The 26,204-nt window shown below is 40.7% G+C and overlaps 1 protein-coding gene across 1 annotated transcript; it reads right to left on the reverse strand.

The window, feature by feature from the left end:
• Positions 1–3,579: 3,579 nt before the first annotated feature.
• On the reverse strand, positions 3,580–15,783 carry Pdk4 (pyruvate dehydrogenase kinase 4). Its single transcript, XM_059256506.1, has 11 exons — positions 15,512–15,783; positions 14,430–14,571; positions 12,972–13,043; positions 12,067–12,251; positions 11,827–11,913; positions 11,307–11,384; positions 9,432–9,508; positions 7,705–7,803; positions 7,394–7,504; positions 6,761–6,874; positions 3,580–5,671 (listed from the first exon to the last, which is right to left on the reverse strand). The coding sequence occupies exons 1-11, from the start codon at positions 15,639–15,641 to the stop codon at positions 5,528–5,530; spliced, it is 1,239 nt and encodes a 412-aa protein (XP_059112489.1). The 5' UTR covers positions 15,642–15,783; the 3' UTR covers positions 3,580–5,527.
• Positions 15,784–26,204: the final 10,421 nt, after the last annotated feature.

Genomic DNA, 26,204 nt, shown 5'->3' on the forward strand with positions numbered 1-26,204 from the left:
CCAGGACCAGAAGTTGAAGAACATGTTCATTTATGCATTGATCGAGTGAATGTTCATTGAGTGACTCAATTACTGGTCACAGTGATGAAATCTAACAGTGTAAACCAAGGAGAGCAACCAGGCTAGAAGGGTGATGGAGGTCAGAATGTATCACTTTAAGGGTTGTCGTGAAAATTCCTTGACTTCTTACACAGGTTCTAGTGGAAGAATAAAAGTACCTCACCTCTTCAACCCACAAGCCAGATCAAAGCGTTCAGATGATGCCACATACTTTTCGGTGTGGGTCTGTGTTCAAATGAAATGGAACCCTTCAAAGAGCAGTTGGAGATCAAAGGAATTGTCAAAGTTCATGACCTGCTTCTGGCTCCAAAGACCTCTCAGTTCGGGTAAGTTCCAGTAGCTGAGATCAAATGACCTTCTATTTATAACCAAGTTTGAAGTGTGGGCGAAATGGTCTAGAGAGAGTCTGCACAAATATCTGGCTCCTATGTTGATTCAAGAAAATAGAATCTTATGAGGACACACATACTGACTTGACATTTTGGGCTGGGGAGATAGGATGCTGATAAAGTGTGTCTTGCACGAGCATAAGATCTCAGTTCCATCGGACAAAACCCATGTAAAAAGCCAGGCATGGTGGTATGTACCCGTAACCATAGCACTGTCTCAAAAGATGTGAGGTGAACAGCTCCTGAGGTGCAACACCAAAGGCTGACCTCTGGCCTCCATATACACACATGGATATATATTTGCACACATGCATGAACATGCTTACTTATCTGCTCACATATACAATGACACATGGGTGAAGGTTTTGAGGATTTATATTGTGTTTTATACCTGGCAAGCAGCTTGAACCAAGAAAATTGTACAGCTAAGCACCTCCCCCTTCTGTATGTGTGTGCATGAGAGAGAGAGAGAGAGAGAGAGAGAGAGAGAGAGAGAGAGAGACAGAGAGAGACAGAGAGAGACAGAGAGAGATAGAGAGACAGAGAGAGAGAGACAGAGAGAGACAGAAAGGGGGGCGGTGCATGTTTCCTTTAGAAAATAAAAATACTGGGTCCTTCAACTAGACAGAAGAAAATGTAGTTGGGGGAAGGGGTAGGAAAGAGCCAGTCTGCAGGTTTTTGAAGTTGGTGGTATTTTTGCTTTAAATATAATTAGTTTTGTAACGTTTCAAAATTTAGTTATGGCTAACCCATGTCACTAATCTCATTACTCAATTTTATCTTTCTCCTTCTTTTCCTTTCCTATTTCCCATTTGCAGAAACTTGCCATGTATGGTGATTTCAATGAGAATGGCCCCCATAGATTCAGAGGGGAACAATTTTAGCAACTGGGCTAGAAGCCTGTTCTTGTGGCATTTTGGCAAGGAATGTGGCTGATATCTGCTTTCATCCTAATAACTTTCCTGAGGCCAAGTTGAAAAATAATGGACTAAAGTTCTTTGGTGGAAGAGATTTCAAGGCAGCCTAAGATTGAATCTGTTCTGATCTGAGGTTATTAGTAATCACCGTTATGGAGGTCTACAGTGAAAAAAGCAAGTAAGGCACAAAGAGTACCAAGTGCACAGTTTGAAGAGAGAAAAGCACCAAAAAATTTGTCATTGTTGCCAAGGCTTCTCCTGAAACAGATAGATTTACAGGAGGCCTGGTTCCCCCTGGAATTAAAGGAGGGTACCTTCAGGGCAAGACTCCACCCAACTAAGTTTCCAAATTAGGAAAGGAAAAGGCCTAAGGAATTTTGTGTTTCTAAAAAATAACAAACAAAGGCAGCTGAAAATGTGAATCAGGGGGTAGCCAGACTTGATGGTGTAGTTCATGTGGTTCTGGTTTAGAGTGGTGAAAGGTAAATGAATAAAGGGACTGTAGATTTTTTTTTTTCAATAGTTAAGAAAAGCCACTGAGGTTGGGGGTGTGTAGCAGGGGAGTCTCTGTATGGAGGCCCTGAGAGGCCATTGTATGGAGCTATGAAAGTGAAACCTGGATTGTGTTAGAGACTTCAAGATGTTGGAGATGCCAGAGTCATGAGACTTCTGTCAACGAGAGCTGCAGACAGATAGTGGGACCAGCCCAGGGGAGAGAGTATGCTAAATCAGCAAAGTCAGAGGGGTGAAGTCATGTATGCCCTTGGACATGGAGCTAAAGGATTTGGAATTTGCCCTGCTGGGTTTTGATCTTGCTTTGGTTCAGTATTTCCTCACTACGTTGCCATTCCTCCCTTTTGTGTTGGTAATGTAGATTCAGTGTCATTGTATGTTGGAAGTACGTGATTTGGTTTTTGATTTTTACAAGGGGTTGCAATTAAGAGATTGCCTTGAGTCTCAGCAGAAACTTTGGAGTTTCACACTGTGTTGAGATAGTGAAAGACCACGGGGACTTTTGAAGTTGAACTAAATCTATTTTGCATTATGATATGGCCGCAATTTTAGGGAGTAGAATGTGGTGGTTTGAATGAGAGGAGCCTCATGCAGGTTTTTATGTTTGAGTACTTGGTCCACAGTTGGAGGAACGGTTTGGGAAAGATTAAGAGGTGTGGCCTTGTTGGAGCAGGTGTATCATGGGACTGGGCTTCAAAAGTCGCCCACCATTCCCCGTGAACTTTCTATTTCCTGTTTGTGGTTGGAATGTGAGCTCTCACCTACTGTTCAGAGCCATGAATGTCTGCCTCCTGCCATGCTGCCTATTGTGATGGTGATAGACTCCTACCCATCTGGAACTATAAACTCCAAATAAACTCTTCCATCTATATTTCCTTGATCATTGTGTTTTTATTACAGCAATAGAAAAATAACATATGCACCATGTAAAAGGATGGGAGCAAAGCTGGTTATCTAAAGGCACAGGATTGAATTAATAAAAAAGACTTCAAACAGCAAAGGTGACATCAGCCATGATTTAACTTAGTAATTCCTTTGTTTATTATTACTTTTTTGTTTATTTTACATGTTGGCCATGCACATGTTTTTATGTGTTTTTGTGTGGGGTATGTACATGCAGTAGTGTGCATGTGAAGATCGGAAGACAATTTGAGGGGTCTGTTCTCTCCTACTGTGTGGATTCTAGAGACTGATCTCAGCCTTGGTGGAAGTTACTTCTACCCATCAAGCTGACTTGTTGGCCTAATTTAGTAATTTCTATCTTATTTCTAAGTTATTATCATGCAGATTCTTAACCAAAAGTTATTTGGGAATTGAAATGATCTAGGTTATTATTTTGATTTTCCACAGTGTGTATGCAGATACCACACTAAGTAAAATTAGCAAAATAGTCACACGGATTGTAGGAAACATATACATTACCAAAATGGTTACTGAATAAATACTTGTAGGTAAATGTGTCTTAGTACTGTATGTTCATTGAACATATACAAACAAGAAAAAAACCATATTTTCTGAACTACTATAAAACACTTGTTTTAAAATTAGGATTTTAAAGTTGCCTTTAATACTTTTCAAAACCTATGCCAAATGTATAAATGAGTTATATATGAATATAAAGTGAGGAATCCCTTTAATTGAAAGCATTCATTATACCTTGATATTATTCAAGAAAATAATTTTTATAAGACCACACATCATTATTACAATAAAAATATTTATTATAAAATTATCACATTTTTTGGCACATAACCTAAAGACAAAAATGTAATTCACACATTAATAAGTTAAGTGGGCCTGGGCATTCATATCTATCCACTAGAGTCTAAAGTCTCCCATGGGTTTACAAATAACAGGGAAGACTGTTTCAGTTTAATTTACACAGTTGATGCTGTTGAGCTCCTAAAGATTTTCTTTATTATTTTAAACATAGGTCACAGTGTTTGGGTTATTTAACCAAATGCCTTAGTTCTTTGGTAAACACAAGTATTTATATGTACAAAGGTACAGTTGAAATTTCAGTTAGAACAACAACAACAACAATACAACAGGTAGGCTAAATGCTAGCACTTTTGTGTGATCAGTCAATGCAGGAATCACAGTCCTACCATCAAAGTCACTGACCAGGACTCTAAAGATAAAATCTGAAATTCAAAACATACAGTTGTGGCTTCTGTTGCCATAGCCAGAAGCAGCTCAATACTAGGTCAGCATGAAATGAAATACCGATTTCAAATTCCCTGTCCCACAGGACTGGTAATTTCACAACGCAGAAAAAGTTTCAATTGTAATTTGACACAAATGAATTTATTATCTCACAAAGCCCCTGTCTTGTAAGAGTAAGACCCATTTAGGAAGCTAAACTGCTTTCCAAGACACCAATTCATCCTCTTCCCTACCCAGGAAAAACACAGGAGATTCTTTGGAAGAGCCTGTGGGGACAATAGGAAGATGCCTTCCTCTGCTTCCCTCCTTCCCTCTCTCCATCCTTTCCCTTGTTCATTTTTTTTTCTTTCTTGAATAATGCAGATCATCCATGCCTGCCAGTTAAACCTTCACTCCCCTGGGCACCACGCACAGCGCAGCTTTTAGTCGATAGTTCTCAATGTCTCCATGACTCACAAGTGACATAATCCTGGTATGAGAACATTTTGCTTCCAGACTACTCCATTAAAAAACCAAAGCCAAAACCAAAAACTCCAAGAAGGATTTAAATTTTAACGCTCTCAAGCCAATTGGCAACTAGAAATTTGAACAAATTTGTTAATATTGGAGTGTAGAGAATATAATTAAAATATAAATGCAAATATTTTTGAGCCTGGAAAGTATATGTTCTTGGATTCTTTACGACTTCCAGTTAGGGAACATCCATTCCTTCCCAGTTAAGTTCTTAATATGTGATTTCTTTTTCTAGTATGGGTTTTTCCACATACAATCTTTGGATCACTTTGACAATTTATCTTCCTTTCCAATCCAACTTCCCGAATTTAGTGCATATTTAACAATTCACCCAAGTCTAGGCAATGGCCAAAACGCACCTGCTTATGGAGTGCAGCCCAAGCAAGAAAGGCTGCATGATACTGGAGCTGTCTTGCCAAAGAAGCTTTCTTCCAAGTTTGCGCATAGGCCACAATGCCTAGGCTGGAAGCTCAATGCAAAGTGCTTTGGCATCTTCCATCCTGTCCTTTCTAGAGCATATCAACCCCTATAAAATGCACATTTACATAATTTCTAGTAACACTCTAATCTTTGCGTGGCAGGAAAACACCAATGTCTCAATAATTGATGTTCACTGAACACCAATGTACTTGGATGGCAACAAGAATTCTAAGACATCCACCTGCTGAAATTGCAAACCTCAAATCCTGTACTTATTGAGAAAGAGATGTAACTCAGAAATGTAACTTCAGTATTTGGAATAATCATGAGTCATTCTGCATTGTCACATGAGGAATAGGTCACCTGCTGTCCACTGGCGTCCAGCCCTGACCTCTCCCAGGTCACACAACCGAGCTCCATCCCTCATTGAATCAATGTCTGTCCTAGCATTAGGTTTTTGCTTTTGTTTGGCGGAGACAAGAGTCCACACACACTACAGCACTGCCGTAGACCCACTTTGATCCCAAAAAGTGTCCCACATGTTTCTCTTCACACTGCCACCTTTTCCTTCGCCATGTTTTTTGGTTCCCTGCTCGGGATACACCAATCATCAGCTTCTGAGCTCATCTGATAGTGTTTGAAGGCTGACTTGTTAAAGACAGGGAGTTTTTCCACAGACTCGGAAGATAAAGCCTAAAAGGAGAGTAGACAAAATATCAATTAGCGAAATTATGCATGGCTATACTTTATTATTCAAAATATATTCAGAGGTCTGATTTAAATATTTAAATACTCTCATTTAATTGACTTTGTAGTAAAAATATGCCAAACCCATGGTGTTCTAGGTATTTTACAAAATAAGACTAAAAAACTATCATCTTTATTCCATAGCAGCTTAAAGGGGAGGTGGGATTGGAAATTTGGGCACAGATTTTGTGTTCACTACTTCCACATGATTTGGGGGGACCTTTGATGTAATGGAGTTGAAAGAGAAAGCAATTCTTTCCAGTGAGAAACCTGTGTATCTCTGGTGGAGACCTAAGACGACACTATTCATCTATTAAAAGGTGCTTTCTCTATAGCTGGAACACTTTTGCCTACTTCATAAATGAATAAATACAGTAACTGTTTCAGTCAAAGGGCACCTCAGCACTTAACTCCAGTGAACAAAATGGAAGCCTCAATGCTCGACGTTGCAGTTCTTACCGTCTGTAAATAAATCTTCAGTTGAAATAGTTGGCAAATGATAAATAGAACTGGGAAGGAGATCTTAACCAACAAATGTAGGCTTTATCTGGGACAGAAAAACATGTACCCAGTTTTAAAATTCAAACAGGAAATGCCTGGCACCCCACTGACAGGTCATCAGCAATCTTTTTCCTGGTTTTTAAATAGGGTCAGCTTAAGGTTACCGAGGTCTTGATTTTGATTGTTTTAGTCTGAAACATCGTTAGCACGGATTACCCACAAGGCTGAGTAACACTGAACTCTAGCTACCCTCACAGATGTCAAGAGAAGTTGTCTGGAAAAGGCTCACACCAGTGCGCTACCACTCTGAGGCTTCATCTATGTCTGAATCTACACTTGAGGCAGGTAGCATGGCTGAGCTTTCTGTCGGGTAAGCTGCATGTTAAGTGCGCACACGCCAAAAAAAGAAACTTTAGTAACGGCTGTTACTGAGATGAATTCAGTTTGAGGAGTTCTCAGAGAACTGGAGAACTCAGGGAAGTAACTAAAGCCATGAACTTAAAAAGGTGGTTTTCTACCGAGTTCAGAGCATACCTTTAAGTAGATGATGGCGTCTGTCCCATAGCCTGACATAGAGTAGAGATTCAGGTCTCCTTGAAAATACTTGGCATAGAGACGAGAAATTGGCAAGCCATAACCAAAACCAGCCTGGAGGCAGAAGATCAAGTGTTAATGAAACACTAGACATGCCCACTGGAATATAAAATTGGAAAGAGCTAGTACCCTCGCTCATACTCATGTTTAAGAGCCGAAATAAACACTTTCTCCCGCTGGGCAGTAGTGGTGGTGCACGCCTTTAATCCCAGCACTCAGGAGGCAGAGGCAGGCGGAACTCTGTGAGTTCGAGGCCAGCCTGGTCTCCAAAGCGAGTTCCAGGAAAGGCGTAAAGCTACACAGAGAAACCCTGTCTCGAAAAACCAAAAAAAAAAAAAAAAAAAAAAAAAAAAAAACCCAAAAAAAACCCCAAAACAAACAAACAAACAAAAAAAACCACTTTCTCCCAAACAGAGGTCCTTAGAATCTTCACTCTAAGGTTAGGTAGCTTTGTCATATTTCTCATATCCCTGCAAGTTAACGAAATAACTTGCCTAAATACTTTCCTGTCATTCTCACCCTACATTTAGAACTAGGTGGCTGAGATGACTTCAGCCATATCATTGGCCTTACCAGAGGGGCATTCCGTGAATTGTCCATCACAGGCGTTGGCGCAGTGGAGTACGTGTAACTGAAGAGGCGGTCAGTGATCCGCAGAGGAACGCCGCCTCCTCGGTCAGAAATCTAAAACAGGCAAGCAAATCCATCAGTGCTGTGCTTTAACAGCAGTCAGCACTTGTCTATAGGAAAAGGTCTTCCTTTCCTTTAAAAGTCGTCTGGCACACATGACTTGGAGAGTTGTCCCCAAGTGGATAACCACATTATTATAGGCCCCCTTTAGTTCTCCCTAGACAGAACCCAAAACAGAAGCAGGGAGTGGTTACCTTGATTGTGAGGTCTTCTTTCCCCAAGACGACAGTTGCCTCCACCGGTGTCAGTGAAGGGCGATTTTCCTGATGCTCAACTGTGGCCCTCATAGCATTCTAAAGACAATAAAACCACAAGAATTCAATGGGGGAGGAAGGAGGGACAATAAATAACCGGTTTTATGTTGAAAATAAAAGCAGCAGAGGGTAATTCAAAGTTCCTATTTCTTAAGTGAGTGATAAAACATCTCTGTAAATATAGCCATTTATGAATGTGTCATGTAGAATGTATAATGAAAAATCTTCATTTACCATGTAATATAGCTCCTGGGAGTAATGCCTAATGGAAAAACAATTCTGCTAGCTGTCAAGTTCTTATTTGTAAGCTTAATTTAAATGTAGAAATTGGTTTTTATAGGCCATTTCCTAGTGCTCTATTTTTCTGTCTTTCCATTCCATTTTATATCCAAGACCAAAGACTATTACATAAGAAATGAACAGTGAATCGTTGAACCAATTTATTGGCTTTTATAAAACTTGCTGGAAAAAAGGTTGTTACTATTTAAAAGGACAGTCAATAATTCTAAATTAAATTTCTATTTGCATTTGAATATCATCTTAACTTTCACAAGTGACGGCAGACTAACTCTCTGAGTTAGAGCATTCAATTAAAAGTAAATTAAATCGATGAAGAAGGATCACGTGTTCTTTAACACGAATCAACTAATACACGCTTCTAAGGGAAATGCCCTGTAGGTAAAGTCTCACTTTATTAGACTACTTTCCTTTCTGATTATCCTTTGGTATCTCTATATAATACCAGATATTCATTGAAGTGAAGTAAAATAGATCAGTTTTTCACAGTTTAATCAATACATCATTGCAAAACATTAGACTAAGTTAGGAAACAGTACATTCTGGTGTTACATCAGTATTAGAGGCAGATTTTACTTTTAAAAGAAGATTTCCTCCTCCTGTCAATCTATAAAATCATCGTGGAGAACATCACAAACTTCAAGTGATTCTTATTTTTCTGGTTTCAGTTCAAAGTATTAGTACGATCTTAGGATGCATAAAAGGATTTGCTATCAGTGTTTAGTTACCCAGACTAGAGACATTTAATTCTTTAGCGCACTAGAAGTGCAAAAATCTCGGACCCACAGATTCTAAACGTTTCTATGCACCTGTCTTATCAAGGCCTGTAGATGGTTATGACACACACTGTTTGAGAATCAGGGTCCTGCAGGCTGGTTAGAAAGTATGGGTGGTGGATAACCATCATGTCCTTGGAAATCCAGAATCCTGGACACCACTCCAGACCTGCATCGGATTTTTCATTTTAGTGCAGCCTACACGTGATTCATATTCATGCCATGGGATTGGCTGTTCTAGTTTCAGAATGTGGCCCACCTACAGGACCTATACCTTCGAGTCTACAACTGGAGAGTCTATGGTACGGAGGCTGCAAGACTTCATTCACTAATGCATTCATCCCATGACCTCCTTTAAGTGCTACACATCTGAAGAAGTGATGGGGGCATCTTCTCCACTTTTCAGTACTGAGATGAGCCATGCTGTGCATTTTCAAGCACATTGTTTACTGTGGTCTCTGTGAACTATCTCAAACAATGGCTATATAGCTCCTTTATACCAAAGTATTCTTAGGAGAATATACAGAGGCTCTTATTTAATGGGGAATGATAAAGCTGTAAGGATAGACCCATGACTGCTGTGAAATATCATACCTTGAATAGTTCAAAGAGCATATGATGCAGGTGAGAAGGAACATACACGATGTGAATTGGTTGACCCGGAAGTTTTCCTAGAAACAAATTCAACTCATTAGAATTGAGAAACAAATATTTGGCTGAAATGAACCTCTGTGTATGTTTGGTTAATGTTTTAGTTATAGACAAGCTTTGGATAAGTGCCATTTTCCCCACCTGAAAATTGTGACTTAGAACATTCCCTTTTAAATAGTAAAGACAGCTGGCTTATTTTCAGAATGCTGCTCCAGCTGCTACTTAGTATTCAAGATTAATGCTTGCATTTCTCTGCAAATGTAGTCGTAGTTGACTGAAGTGCGAGGCAGTGGTATAAATCAAGTTACATAGACTTCTACTTTCGACATGTTTGAACTATACAATTTTAGTGTTAAAACGAAATGCATTTGAAGATAGAAGGAATAGCTATGCTTATAACATTAAAATTAATGGTAGTTATATTTTTCACATTTTAATGCATATTAAATTACATGATTTTTTTATCACCCAAAAATTAAATCTTAGAGGCTAAATGTGTTTAAGCTTCACCAACAGGCTAAAGAAAACAGAAATAAAAACCTCATGATATTGCTTGAGAAGAAAAATAGAAGTATTCTTTGATGTCCCAGGCCTGGGAAAAGTCTGAATGAGTAAACACAAGGAAGGTCTGGCACAATCCTGCCTTTGTTTTGTCCAACAGTACAAGCAGTTTATCTGCAAGTATAATACAATGCTGCTTACTCTGAGTTAGCTCGTCATTATTACCTCTCCTGCTTTTCTCTTAGTGTTCACTCACATTTCAATGTCCTCAGTCTGTGAGTTCGGCCACTAATCAATGTTACTGTATAAACATTACTTGGAAAAACATAAACTTAGAGTGGAAAGGGAAGATCATTCCAATTTAACTCTGCCTTGATCTGAGAAGCAACTCTCTTCTGGAATAGAAGAGAGTAATATAAAAATCACCTCTTTTATCGTTCATGTAATCACTTCCACGTGTGAAGACCCTGTCTCACCAGATAGCATAGAGTTCAAATTTTGAAGTATATTTCATTTCCAAACAGTAGAATACATTTTTAAAATTGTAGTAAAAACAATCAACATGAGTTCAATTTGAAAAATTCTTATGTGTATAATACAATACTGTTAACTATGTTGTGCACCAGATCTCCGGAATTTATTCATCTTACACAACTGAAACTTTATACCTGTTCAAAAGCAACCCTTTATCTCTTCCTCCTGAGCCTTTCACAGGCACCGCTGTAATCTCAACTTGTGTGACTGGGACTAACCTGGGTTTCTATCTCACATGACTGGAATCATGCAATATCTGCCATTCTGTGTCTATCTTATTCCCTTTAGGACAATTTGTGAAGTATTTTTGTTCCCTGGTCCTGTAAATAACTTTTTGAGAAGGATAGCTCCATTGACAACGATTTTTCTATACTTCAGATATCCTCATTCTTCATATTCCACTTTTGATTGAATTTTTTGGGTCTCAGCTGGTCTGGAGTTTGAGATGTAGGAAGGACTTGAACTCCTCCACTTCTCAAGCGCTGGAGCTGCAGGCACCATGCCTGGGATTATCTCACATATTTTATAGTAAGCAGTCTTTCCCTGACCTAAGATGTTAGAATCTAGGTATATCTCTGTTCAGTCTTCCTTATGAATGGCTGTTAGCAAGTAACATGCACAATTGAAGCTTTGCAGCTGCTTAAAAAACAAAGCAAAACTTCTTTTTACAAATTCTAAGCAAGCTCAGGAGAATAAAAAGAACACAAAAGCTGCTTTATATTTACAAAGAAACAGTAATACTAAGTTTGGCATAGGGTTACTTGTATCTTGCAGCCAGCTTACCATTTACTTGTGTGAGCTTTAATTCTGGCGATGTCAAATAATACTGATCGCAGAGCATCTTTGCACACTCAAAGGCATCTGGAATAGAAATTTTTCATAACAATGAAATAAATTTATTCCAAGTACAGTTGTCAAGTGATATTCAATGTGTTTACCGCCCTTAATCTAAAATTCTATTCACTGGAGAATTGGTTTATGTGTATGAAAAATGTCTTTTTAATATTTTATTAAAACAATATTTTATTGGAGTTGTACCAATAGCAATATATGCACTTCAGAAATCAAACACAATATATAAGAATATGGCACATGGACCACTTATGTTTAAATTTTTTATGATACTATAAATGAGTGTTTACATTCCTGACACTCAAAAGCAAGAGACCTTGTTGGCAGAATTCATAAGGCATAAACAGAAGATGGTGAACACAAATTCATTTACAGAATAACCAACATTACAGATTTGTCAACCATGTATTATACATTTTCAATAAGAGAAATACAGAAATCTAGAAATTACCTTGGACCACTGCTACCACATCACAGTTTGGGTCGATGCTTCCAATGTGGCTTGGGTTTCCTGTCTTTGAGTCACTGAATATAAGGACTGTTAAAAATTGAAAACAAAAGCATGGTATGAGAAACAGGGCAGTGATTAGAACCACCCTGAAGAAAGGCTGTGGGTCCCCAGTTACAGGCACAGCCTCAGCATGGCTTGTATGCAGCACCCTCCAGACAGTCTGTTAAAAAGGTCACTTACTGTGCTGGTTCATCAGCATCCTCGTAGAAATGCGGTTCATGTAAAACCGGTCCAAAAAATACTGAAGATTTTGATTGGTAACTGGGTCAACTGTACAGGTGTCTTTGTACTCAAGGATCCCTTGAGCCATTGTAGGGACCACATTATGATGTCTGTTTCGAACTTTGATGAGTGTGTCTACAAAGCTAAGCCAGAACATTTATAGTTAGTGGACATTAACGAAGTTTCCCACCTGTCTCTTCCTTAAGTTACTTAAAAGAAAACTAAAGCTCTTTTTGCAGCCCCAGCCCCAGAACAGCTGATTATAAAATGCTGGGTGAAGCTTCTTCCAGACTTTTACTACACCTTTTTCTGCAGCAGTAGAGGCAGTTTCATGAGAGAGTATGTGTTTCTAGATTCCATGTAAAACCACTCACTGGATGGCTGGTATATTCATTCTAAGTGTTCATTAAGCTTGCTTGTTAGAAAATAATTAAAATCAAAGACAATTCTACCACGCCATCATGGATAATAAAACCCTTGAAGTTTCTTGGCATATTTTTTAAAAGATAGCTATTTAGCTAGCTAGAAATTGTCACACAAAAAGGAAATAGGTGATTACCAAAAAGTCCATTAAAATTATGTTACAGTAAACTTTCTTGCAAATACAACCTTTGGACTAAATTTAAAGTAAATATGGAATTCCTTGGGAAGCAAAAACTGCAAGTTTCTATATTTGTTGACATGTAGCATTGATTTCAGCTCTATATTTCTTCACCTCTAAAACCACCAAGCCAAAATTTGTAAGGACTAGCAATTTACTGTGGAAGATTGAACTTTTTAATTTAAGCTGAAAAAAAAAATCTGTGAGGTGTGTCCAGAAGGACTCAGATGTGTAAACATGAATTCTCACAAGGAAAGCTTACTCGGCTAGAGCTTTCTGGTCTTCTGGGCTCTTCTCATGGAACTCCACCAAGTCCATCAGGCTCTGGATGTACCTGTTAGGGGAGAAGCTTGGAAATGAGTGTCAGATGCAAATAAACGGTTATAAATAAAATGCCTTTTGAAACCATTGGAAAGGGGAGAGGAACTACTCTTTTTAAAACTGAAACTTTCCTTCAGGATGTTTGGGAAAGAACATGTTAAGATATGGTCTACAGAGCAAGATCCAGGACAGGCTCCAAAGCTACAGAGAAACCCTGTCTTGAAAAACCAAAAAAAAAAAAAAAAAAAGATATATTTTTTTTTAAGCTGCAATTTTCTACCCTCTACTTTCCTGGCCACTTTGGTTGGCAAATGTTTTCATTTCTTCTACTAAAAACACTCGTAATCAACTTTTAAGAAAATGCTTTTTATTTTTTCAGACTGTCCTCTTCAGGAGAGCCAGAGTCTCGACAATGAACACAATGGACTGAACATATGTTTCAGACTGGAATCATCCAAAGGCCATATCATATTTCTTCAATCACTGGATGGAATGCTGGGCAGTCAATAGACTAGGGTAGGGCTTCTTCTCTACCACTACCTATAGCATGGATCTGCCCTTTAAAACTCTGCTTGCTAGGCATCAGTATTCTTAGTTTAGAGACAAAAATCATAGGAACTGACATTAAATACTGGTCATATGCTTTGTGTGTATTAGTTTAAGTCTTTTAAAAAATAAACTACCTCATTTAGTTATAGGCAACAGCTCTTGTAACAGTGGGTGGGGCAGCTGAGATAAGATTTAAGACACTCGCTAAGACACCAAGGGAGCCGCAGAGGCAGAATTTGAACCCAAGGCTCACTTTGCTAGTTGCTGATGAAGAACAAGAGACTCTCTCTAAACAGCAGACATCCTGATCTATTTCTAGGCAATGGATTGCTTGTGCAACTTCAGATTCCATCCTCTATTATGTAAAGCACAAAATAAAAACTACATATATTGCTTATTTTTCAAATTTATCCCATAAGTCAAAATTACATTGTAATGCAAGTTGGGTGTGTGGTATATGCTTATAAACCCAGCAGCTGGGAGGTGAAAGCAAGCAGAGAGGACATCAAGGTCATCCAAAGCTATATAAAGAGTTCCAGGAAGCCTGTGGTACATGAGATCCTGTCTTGAAAAACAAACAGCAAGGGAAAAAAATCAAAAACAGAAATAAAAGGACAACTCCATCCTCAAAATAAAGGGCTTGGTTTTTTTTAGGAGGTTACAAAAGTCTATTCATATATTTATATCTATCCTAATGATAACCCTCCCTAAGTTAATACAAACTTACTTTGAACTTTCAAAACTCTTCTGTTAACACAACCTGTTGTCTGAGTATGACGTTAACACTGCATAAGAAGTGGTACTCAGGTAACTTCTAAAGCCAGAGACCTCAAAACAGTGTGCTGCTTACCAGCTCTTCACCAGCTGCACGGAGGGGGTGTTCACCAACCGGTCAGGGAGGATGTCGATCTCCTTCAGGATATTGGCTAGTCTCACGGGCAATTCTTGCCGCAGAAAAGAAAAAGAAGTTCTTTCACAGGCATTTTCTGAACCTGCAATGGATAAAACATGTTCAGTTGGGGGGTGGGGGATAGAAAATAAATAACGAATATAAAGGAGATTGAAAAATGATATCTTAACCACAGTTAGGTTAGTGTTTATAAATACTTTAGGAATAGATATCTTCAGTATATTTTTCTTTCTGTTTTTCCCCCTTTTCTTTCTTTTAAGAATGACCAATATAGGGGAATTACTGTTTATTTTCTTGCCGAAAAGAATTTACTATGGACAAGTCAGACCATTTTCTAGTTGTTTCTATCCATGAGAGCAGGGACAGCCTGTACCACAAACTCGACAACACTGTCTAACGAGCATGGACTAGACAGGGACTGGGTAGGAGACAAAGGAGTTTCCAGACTAGCAGTAAACAACACCACATCAACATCTTGAAATGTTCCTATGGCATTGCTGCAGAAAGGGATTAAACCAGTTTTTATTTTAGTAGTACTGTAAACATTTGTAAAAACAAGGCAAAATGGTAAAGATGTTTGTTAGGCATGCTAAGAGGTAGAGGAGGTAGATGTGTGTGTGTGTGTGGGGGTATGGGTTAAATTTATCAATCTGAGGTGAGTTTATGTTATTAGGAAGTTGTACATTGGGAAGAAGGAAGGAAGTTTCTAGTATATTATTAAAATAGTGGCTGAAAGCAAACCCATATACATGTATACTTTTCAGTTCATAAAGATCTAGACAGCGGGAAGAGGAAAGTGGAGTGGAAGCTGAGCATCAGTAGGGTTACAAGTGAGCTACACTTGAAGTACAAACTGTCAGAAAGTAGCCAAACTTGGACACCGCAAGGTGCACAGCCTTTTGAGGCTCCCGAGCTTCTTGGCCAAGTGGACCTCAGTTGTCCTAGTCCTGAGCTCAGCCCTTCTTATCCTGGCGCCTCCCCGGCCTCAGCACCACCCTCCTGGGCCCCGCGTCTCCTCTCACCAAAGTCCAGCAGCTGCTTCATGGACAGCGGGGACGGGCTGTAGCGGGAGAACAGCTCGACCTCCCTGGGGACCAGGCCGGCGCTGCCCAGCGAGCTGGCGCTGCGCATCACGAAGCGGGCCGCCTTCATCCTGACGCCCACCTAGGCTGCGGGTGCCTGAGACACGTTGGAGAGCAAGGCTGCGGGGCAGGAGCGCTGCGGGGCGGGAGCAGCTGCTCTGTGGCCTCAGGGTCCCGGGTGCTCCAGGCTGGGTGACTGGTTGACTCTCAGGTCTTCCCACCTCCCGCCGTCTTTTATTTACCTCCCCCCCTCCCCGCCCTCCCCACCTCAAATCCAGCCGGGAGGAGTCACTGGGACTCTGAACTTGGGGCCACACCAATCAGCTCAGAGGAAGAACTTTGGGCCCCGCCCCTTGGCCACGGTCACCAGAAAGGCCTGGCACGGTGACCCTAGAGCGGCCCAGCTCGGGTGCCCTGGGCTGCCAGGGGCAAGGGTAGGAGGGAGGCCAAGGAGGGGGGCACAGCCGGCAACTGGGACGAGTGGGATGACGTGGGCTCGAGGTTGCCAGCCTGGGACAGGTCCCAGGTCGCCAGGGGCTTCAGGCCCGCCCAGACTCGTCCTTGTTTACAACTCCGGAGCCATCTCAATGTCATGCATTCCTCACCAGAAACTGTTTTCAAGAATCTCGGCTCGGAGAGTCTATTGGTGCTTGCTCAGAGCGGGACTTTTACAGTAGCCAATCAGCTGCTTAGCAGAGGATGGGCTTCCCTGCTATTGGACCGCGAAAGGAATGGCCACCCTACACTTTCCCCCACTTTCTTCTTAGCAAACAGCCCACCGCTGCAAGTTTAGAAACTACTCTTAATAGGCTTATTATTCTTGGGAGTCGGGGGGAGGCCCGATCGTTTCTCTCCTGTAGCACTTTCTACAAGTTAGTTAAATGCAAAATAAAAAAGGACTGGCTGCCATTTGACTGACTTTGTTTCCCTCCCGTCAGAGAATTTTTTCACCCGCTCTTTGACTAAGGCATTTTGGCTTGCTCTCGAATGCCACCCCCCCCCCCCCATCTACTCCAAAAGCTTTTTCTTCATTGTTCGGCTACCCTGCTTCCAAATGCGGCCCTTGTCACTAGCAGTCATTGTAGCATATTGTAGTTTTTTGGGCTCTTTGGCACCTGTCCCTGACAGAGATTAGGATCAAAATCCTTAAAGAGAAGCCTGTTCACTTTTTCCTCATTCTAGGGGCATAATCCAAGGAAGCAATCACACACACACACACACACACACACACACACACACACACCAAGAAATCCAAATCCATGATGGAAAAGTTAGCAGATTGATCATAAAATACTTATAGTTAAAAGATGACCAGCAAATTTGAAGAAAATATTTTCAAAATATATAACAGATAAGTGGTGATTTCAAAAAACGGCTGTTTCATTAGGATAAAAGCAGTCATGGTTGGGGACTTGGATAGGGAACTAGTCACTACTAAAGCAAACGGACACTGAGTCTATCCATTAAGTTAGGTTAAGAGCTATAAAGGAAATGCATGTGAATAACATATGAGCTGGAGTGGCCTTGGACTGGTGGTCATGGATAGTCTCCTGGAGAGAACGACAAATGAGATAGAGTAGCTTTCTGTTGGACATGTCTGAGAATGCTAGTGAAAGCATATTGGGGTAGATGATTGGGTAGACTGGGGCCTAATATTTCTTCCAATTCTGATCACTCAGAAGACAGTAGGCCTAGGAGCTCAATTAGGTGTTTTGGTGGCTGCAACATCACCTACTGTTAAGTACCTCAGACTCACAGTGGATGGCCGAAATCAATGGTCATTTATTTTTAAATTTATGAGACTGTCATTTAATCCACAGTGTAAAAGTTAAAACTAAAGGTATTAAGGCAACAGTCTAGAAGAAAGACTCAATCAATGTGTCATAGGCTCTGGTGACGCCGATGGTGCCAGACAGCAACAATGCTTTTGAGGCCAAGGACATTTGGAGGGAGAGCTAAGTTGGTGATCAGGGACTTCAGTCTCTTAGAGCTGGTATTTAGGATGATCTTAGAAGGATGAGTAAGACTGGCAAACGACTGGGCAGGTAATGAGGAAGGATGTTTGTGTCTTGATAAACCACAGGTATTGAAGCGGCAGACATACAGGAGAATTAACGGCTAGTTTAGTCTGCCCATTGCCTACAGCATCCTGAGAGAAGAGGAGATGGAAGATTGTGCTGCTTGCTCAAATTTATTAGCAACAATTAAATTCCATTAAACTTTATTGCAGACTTACTGTGTAACAGGTATCAAGACAGATGCTAGAGCCATAAAGATAAAAATTGGACAGTTACTACCAACTAGGATGGTAGAAAGATATGTGAGTAATCTTGACAAAAAATGTCACCAGTTATGCGTGAATGTGGAGCAAGCAGTCAGGGAAGACATGCTTGGGGGAGGCAACATACCATGTGTGTTTTAATACCTCATATACAGGCAAGGGAAAGGGTATTGGAGTAGAGAGGAGGAGGACTAAAAGGAAGCCTCTGTGTTTGTAGGATCTCTGCACTTTGTCAAAGACCAAAATGAAGTTTACTTAGTTTATTAAAGTTCTCTTGTGTTCTCAGTCTGCACTACTGGGAGGGAGTGATTTCATCACTGAAAGCATGACCATGGGTAGAGTCAGGAAGATGGCTGGGCTGACTGGAGGACAGCTCAAGTGATGAGCGTGTTTGGGGATGTGGTTGTTAATGAGAAACCGTGGGAGAGTCTTAGCTACCAGTGAAGGGAAGATGAGAACTCAGAGGTCACTCGGCCACTGCTGAAAAGTGACGTGGCTGTGGGTTCCATTCCCAGAATTGTTACTCAAAGCTTTCTGGGTCAGGCTTTTGTCTCATTCTCAACTTTCTGACACACATTTAGACTCCAGTGCTTCACAACTCAGAAAGGCCAACACATTCTTTTTTTTGCCCTTGTGACTCCAAACCAATCAGAAAAGGAACGAAAGAAAGAAAGAAAGAAAGAAAGAAAGAAAGAAAGAAAGAAAGAAAGAAAGAAAGGAAGGAAGAAAGAAAGAAGAAAGAAAAGAAGGAAGGAAAGAAGGAAGGAAGAAAGGAAGGAAGGAAGGAAGGAAGGAAGGAAGGAAGGAAGGAAGAAAGAGAAGATCCTGAGGCTCTTGACATTTCTGTAGTTAGACAAGAAGAATGTTTGCATCTTCCTAACTTATTATTTATTTTTCTCCCAAGAGTTTTTCAATTACATTTGATGTTTGCTTTTATGTAACAATGAGGGAAGGTGAGCAATGGAAATGAAAAATTAACCAAAGAAGAAAAATAAATGTATAGTAAGCAAACAGAAACCTGCTCAAAGTAATAATGACTAAGAAGATAAAAGTAAGATTTTAATGCATAATTTTTCTACCACTAGATTGGCAAACAAAAAAAAGGGGCTGATGGAATCAGCTGGTAAGGCTTTGGCTAGGTGAACACTTTTTGATGTCTTTGTGTTGGTATAAAAATGGCCATTAGTTGAGCTGATGGAAAGCATAGTAATGATTATCCTGATTCTCAGTCCTTTTAATTCCAGCTTTAAGTGCAGAGAACTTGAAGATTTATGTATAAGATAACCCACTGTAGCATTACCTGTAACAACAAAAATCTCAGAACCTGCCTACTTCGCTGAAATGAAATGCAGCCAATGTAGTGCGTGAGGTAAAGCTTTGTGGCAGCTTTGGAGGTCTGCCACTCAAACCTTGTTTCCATGAAAAGCTTGCTGTTAGTTTTGGGCCATGGGATTAGCTGATAGCCCCGGAATTATAACACCCTGAGGACCTTTACACGATGTGAATTGAACAGTGACCTTTCCAAAGATCTCCAAATGCCTATATGCCCATCCCAGGTCTGCTGACACCCATCAAAGCCTATCCTGCTCAACTCTGCTTACCATGCCTCCTTTCCTGTCTCAGGAATCAAGTATGCATTATACTTAGGAATTTCCCTGCTCTTCTCTGCTTCCTCCCTAAAGGGAAATGAGATCACAATGCCTTTCACCCAGGTAGGAGATGGAGCCAAAACTTCCCACAAGAGTCCCACACTTGGCAGGGAGAGATTATTTCCTGGGGCACCAAGTGCGTGTGTGTGTGTGTGTGTGTGTGTGTGTGTGTGTGTGTGTGTCTGCTTGCACACTCATGTGTGTACATGTATATATATATATTCTTGTGTGTGTGTGTGTGTGTGTGTGTGTGTGTGTGTGTGTGTATGTATGTACATATGTATGTATGTATTAGAGATTTGTATACTTGGCAGCCAGAGTTCAGAGTAATCCTATACTGGGACTTTGGTTTGTGGAGTTTGAGCTTTCCAAACAGGAAAGGACAAGTTTAAGCCCTACACTTCCCTTGTTAAATCAATACAATGGAGTGGAGCCTCTTGAAGGAGTTTGTGGGGGTATCATCTATACTTAGGGAAGCTGGTACCATATTTCTAACCATATTTTCATGCATATGTGTTCATGTATGGAAATCAGTGGTCCTTTGAGGATGAACTGTATGTAACTACTTCTGCAGAGGAGCAGAAGCCCCTGTACAGGAAACAGTTCTAACCGGAGCAGAACTGGCTTCACCATTATAGGAAACAGTACGCAGATTTCTTGAAAGCTTGAAATACATATTTGTTGAGATCGGGCTCCTGGAGGTAGATGTGGTCTCAGACAAGAAGGCATGTTAGTGTGTGCGAGACATTTGCACTTCCAGATTTGTTGTGGCACTTTTCACAAGCATGAAGATGTGAAAACACTAAAGTGGCTACCAAAGGGTGAAGAGACAAAGATAATGTGTCACAGGTACACAATGGGGTACTGTTCAAATGTAAAAATCAAGGAATTCCTGTCGTCTGTGATAACCCCAAAGACACTGAGTTTGGTGAAAAAAGCTAGCATAGAACACAAATATTGTGTGATCTTGCTTGTGTGCGAAATCTGGAAAATTGAACCCATCAAAACAGAGTAAAATGATGATTACCAGAGGCTCAGAGAGTGGAGACTAAGAAGATGTTGGTCAAAACCCACAGAATTTCAGTATCGCATGTTCAAAAGATCTCTTTGTAGCATGGTAACTATTGTAAATAATGGGGGTGTATGTGTATTTGAAAAGAACACAGCAGATTCTGTGTTCTTATCACAAAATTTGTATGTACAGTAATATGTTAGTTCATTTCATTCAGCTGTTCCACAATGTATCACAACATTGTGGGCATACTATACATTGATACAATTTTTGGAAATTAGAGAATTTTAAAAAAGGAATAGATTTGGTGTTAAATATAAAAAATTATGGCTCCTGGTTCATGTTATTAAGGCACCAACTTGGTGAGCTGATGCTACTGTTTTTAGTCACCTCCTTCCTGCAGAGCCTGACACACTTGACTTTGCATACCAAGAATGGACACAGACTCATGCTATCTCCATGTATCAGCTGAGAAAAAAAAAGCACATTTCAAATTGACATATACGGAGATAGTGTAATCTGACTTTTAGTTAAAAAAGAGAAAAATAGTGTGTACATGAATGTGAATTGAACTGAGCACAGTGTCTCAGAAGGAACCACAATGATCGAGGTATTACCAAAAAATGCAGGAGGAATTTTCACTTCTTACTTCACAACTCCTCATTCTATTCTCCATGGTCCTACTTCAGGGCATAGTACATTAAAGCCAGAAGCAATCCTTCATAAGGGACTAGTGGGTAAGACAGACCAATCGAGGATTTTTTTTCCCCTCGGGATCTTACATGATGCACCAACAGTGACTTGAGGCAACTAGGCATGTGGCACTTACTATTGCTAATGGCCAGTGCTTGTTCTGGTAGTCCCCGGTGACAATGTTGCCATTGTGCAGAGGGCTGGGTAGGTAAGGAGAGTATCCTTTCTAGAAATAAATGACAACGTGGTGAGTGATGATGGTCCCACCCTATGGTATGCTTGAAGGCAGAACTGGGGTTAGAAACACAACCTTAGATAACTCCAAAGGTCAAGTATACAACCATGTGTTCCTAGTTTTTCCAACAATCTAATCCCAGTAACTTTGACCCCTACTGCATTTCTGTCACCCATTTCATGGCCATGTTACACACCATGCTTTCCCAAAATTCCATGCTGAAAACTCCCAAGGTGATGTTAGGATATGTGGTCTTAGGGAAATCTATTGCCTCATCAAGTCTCTGCTCTCTCAAATGGATTATTTATGTATATAAAGGCTGTAGCTTAAGCGTAAGCTCTTGGTGTTCTTCGGCTCTTGCACCATGTGAGGAAGGGCCCCTCTCTGCAAGGGCTAAGGCATTTTGTTTTCTCGCAATCTTACTGGATGCACCAACAGGGACTTTAGGCATGTGGTGTTTACTGTCGCTAATAGCCAGTGCTTTTTTGGTGGTGCCCTGGTGGACCAGGCTCTCTTGTGAGAGCAAAGGGCAGCTTTTAACAGAAAACAAACTTGCTGGCAGCCTACGCTTGGACTGTCTACCTTCCAGACTGTAAAAGATCTATTTCTGTTCTTTATAAATGGTCCAATTATACCTATATTGTTATGGGAGCACCAGTGGGCTGTGGTCTGTGGTTTTCAGGCAGGATTACTTCATCCCCGCCAAACAGGGAGGATGGAAATTCCCTGTCTCCTGACTCCCCACAACCTCTTCTTCCGTTTCCTTCGTTCTCCCTAATCTTGCTTGGACGTCCATCTGTGAAGATCTTTTGATCCTAACCCATCCCTTTTTACTCAAAGAGTGTCGTTCATCTTGTTTCCCACCTCATCAGCCTATCACTCATCTCATCACTTCTTTCAGTCTCAGCTTTATTTTCTTCTTCTTCTTCTGGCTTTCTGGCTAGTCACCATTATCTTCCCAACGACCTTTCGACGTTTCCTACCCCTTCACCAGTCTACCGTATTATAGTACGGCTGTCGATAAATGGCCAGGCCTTTGCTAAACCTTTTGTACGTGGAGGAATTCCCCCTGTAGTGTATATAGATGCAGGAGTGAACAGTGGCCTTTGATTAAAATGGTACAGCTGAATGACTATGCTTGTGTTCACTGAACATCACAGTCTGGTGGAGCTACCTAACCCATGCCTCGAGTCCTGATTTAACAGAAACACCTCTGAGCCCTTGCCCTCTCATTTCACCCATATTTGATACTCATTCCTCCCAGCTGTTCTGGCTGCCCTCTAGTCTATCGTAGTCTCTCAGGCTCATTGCTTTTCTTTTCAACAGTCCTGCTCCCTGGAGCTCAGAGTTTGTTTTCAAACTCCCGACGCCTTCAGTTCCTTCTCTGAGTCTTCTCTTCATTTTCTTATCATAATCTGAGGATACCACATTCCACACAGCCTCAAGCACAGATGACTTTTCTCAATATAGGACATTTGGTCTGAAGGTGAAATAGGCCTCCTCTTCTGTCTCATCTGTTACTTCTCCTGCCTTCACACACTTCACATCCATTCTTGAGCATCACAGGGACTTGGAAGGCCAAGACATCAGGCAATACTGCTCACTACCTTTTGTTGCTGCCGTTTGTAGACTGCCAGACTGCAGTCCTCCTTTCCAGTAGGATTCCTGTCATCGTGCGGTTGAAGACAACATTCCTGGGACTAATCTGGGTACACTTGCTCCCCCAGCCAACTAATCTCTTCATCTTACTGTCTCTTCAGAAACCAACTCAATTATCCATTTCTATGATCATACCCTTAGAACTTGCCTTGACAGAAGATACCACCATGTCCAAACAACCCAGTGTGAGCACCCCATTCCCTGAATACTGCCTTCGGTATTTTGAGAATTTAAGTCAACCCTTTCTCAAGTACAGTACCTCAGTACTATGGAGACTCCCTTCATTTTCACTTCCCTTCATTCCTTCTAAGTCTCCACCTCCATCTTACTCAACCATACCTTCAGTGTCTAACACTATACTTTCACCCACGAGAAAACCTTTAACTAGCTCCTTATGTTTCACTGCTTGACAAATCAACCCTTGTTGAATCATCCCAACTATAGAGTGTGAGTACAAACTGCAGTCCATAAACATTAAATGTGCAAATGCTGATTTTGCTTTCTTCCAATTTCTGTTGTAAGTCCCTTACTAATAGAAGATTTTACTCCTCTTTTTGGTCAGGGCTGCATTTGTATTCCCAGGAATACAAATGTATAAATGTCAGGGTAATGAACATCTAGTATGTTAGCATCCACTAGGATGCTTCTTGTCAAATATAGTCCTAGATTGTCAGTTCAAGTAAGCTATTGATCCAATATGCTCGTTCCCATCCAAAAGACCAATTTGTATCTGGCACACCTTCCCATAACTTTTGTCCCTAGTCTCTGGGAAGTATTTTGTTTTGTTGCTCCTGAAGCATACTGACGCATAAGCTTATACTCCTCCACCCCAGTGCCTCGCTGACGTGAGTAACACATTCACTTGGCTGCCACAAACATTACAAGGCTGGTCCACACCGATGTCCCTGCAGTTCCCACACAGCCAGTGCTGTTCCTGCTGCTTTCTGAGTGTCTTAGTGGCAGCATGAGTTCTAAAAGTTTAACTTTTGAAATCATTTGTAGTGTCATGAACCTACAATAAATCACATAAAGATGTCCACAATGTATCCCTCAAGCTAGAGAAGATCCTCTTTGTATAAAAAGAATACAAATTGGAGGAGAACAGACAACCGTTCAGATGAACCATACAAGGAGATAATGTAGAGGTCATAGAAGCCACACTTTGGTTTTATGGATCTGGAAAAAAAAAAAGGCAAACCAATATTTTAATTCCTCAGTAAAGTTTGACCTTAAATTTCAACTAAGTATTTTTGGCTTTTTCTGTGAGTCCTGCACCTTCTTCCCAAGTGGTAGGGAGGGTCATGGATTATAACAAATGTTTCCAAAAAACATAAGTGATTAAATACTTTGGAAATTTATGCACAGATGTATATACTATGAAGATGCACCAGATTTTCCATAGGGGTAATGTGTTGGTGGTAGAATTACTGGTATTTATCTTTGCTTCTTAAAGCCTTCTCTGAATGTTAAACAATGAAATGTTAGGTTTTCATTATAAGCAAATGAATATTATTTCAAGAATTGAATTGATAATAGATGCAGCAAGAGAACCAGAAGAGTTTGGCAAATACATTCTCTTAAATGTTTTAAAAAAGAATTGGAAAGTAAATAAGGTCATAGAGATGGGCCAGCAGCCTTTATCCTCTGCTTAATCCCCATGCCATGAAGCAAGACTTAGGAGCTGAGGAGCATGTACCCAGCTCTTCCTTGTCACTTGGGTTCAGAGTCTTCTGGGAACTGGTACTGAGCTACCGAAGACTGAAATTCTGCATCCTTCCACGGTTTATTCCTTTCCTCTGTTTCCTGGTCATTGCCTAAATCTCCAGAGAGTATCATCAAACAGGATATTTCTTTCCCTTATGTGTAGCCCCACCACTCACAGAATTCGCAGAGCATTTCTTTACTTAGAGGACTCCAAGCCTTATCCTGCTCTGTCCTTGGTTTGTGTGGCTGTGGCAGTCTTGGTGAAATGTTCTGACTTTTCCGCATAGTCAAGTTCTCACATCCAAGCCCGGGTTATCTGGAAGACACAAATTCACTAGAGGAAATCTTGTGATTTCTTTGCTTAACTCAGAGCAGAATTAAGACAGGAATTCTATCAACATTGGACTGAGTAAGTCAGTGCTTGGCAGCCTAAGGACAGCAGTAGAGATATTACCCAGAAATTTTTGTCTGGAAATACCAGTTGAGTTAAACACGTTTAACAAGTGGTGGTTAGTCTTTCTCCATTCTGCTGGGACCACTACACTAAAAGATCTTCCCTCCTTTCCTGTTTGGTCTAACCGAGCCTTGCCACTCAGCATTCCAGATGTTGGTGAGTTTGTTACTGGCTTGGAGAGATTTGATGCTTCTTACTCCTGATCTAGGGGTCTGAGCGGGCGGTGAGTGGCACTTCCTGGCCTGCTGTGCCTTCCTTTTACAGTACAGAAGGATGGCCCTGCAGTACAACTCCCAGAGGTAAAAATCAGGATCGTTCTACTTAGTACTCTATTGCCTTCACTTGCAAAAAAGAACAGGGAGGCTTAGCAGGAAGCATGAGTTCTCTAAACCTCAGTTTGAACAGAAATGTCTGCTTCATTTGCCTGTGGCTGAAAAATGCTATTTTTTTCAACTAGTAAAACATTTTTTTACATAGTCTTTTTGATATCCCATTACTAAGAACATCTATTTTCTTTCTTGGTCAAAAGCCAGGCAACATTGTTGACTGAATTTAAAATATTCAAAATACACCAAACAGTTCCTGAGTATTCGATGTTTTTGTTTCTTGAATGATACTGATGTTTTGCAGTGCTCTTTTACATGTAAATCTTGGATCATCCTGTCTGAGAGAAACTAGGCTGTTTTTGTAACCATCCTGGCGGGAGTGAAGATATTCTAGAGATACCGTTCCCTCCTTTTGGCTATCAAGCTATTGAAACAATGGTCCCCAACGGATTGTAATTTCTCCTGGAAACTTGGAATTTCTCCTGAAATCTGATGCCAGCTATAGAAGGAATGTACCTCCCAGGAAGAGATTTCTCACAGTTCTAACAACTTCTTGGACAGTCTGGCTGGCAAGACAAGCTGAGTGAAAGACAGGAACCACCCCGAGCAGACCTGCTGAA

This window comes from Peromyscus eremicus, chromosome 3 (assembly GCF_949786415.1).
Source record: "Peromyscus eremicus chromosome 3, PerEre_H2_v1, whole genome shotgun sequence".
NCBI lineage: Eukaryota > Metazoa > Chordata > Mammalia > Rodentia > Cricetidae > Peromyscus > Peromyscus eremicus.

Excerpts from the sequence above, each read along its gene's own strand:
- Pdk4 (XM_059256506.1), bottom strand. The coding sequence starts at position 15,641 with ATGAAGGCGGCCCGCTTCGTGATGCGCAGCGCCAGCTCGCTGGGCAGC. Across the intron at positions 7,505-7,704 it reads AAGAAGACCTCACAATCAAG|ATTTCTGACCGAGGAGGCGG; the intron begins GTAACCACTCCC and ends TGCCTGTTTTAG. Across the intron at positions 6,875-7,393 it reads ATTCACGGAATGCCCCTCTG|GCTGGTTTTGGTTATGGCTT; the intron begins GTAAGGCCAATG and ends TTCTGCCTCCAG.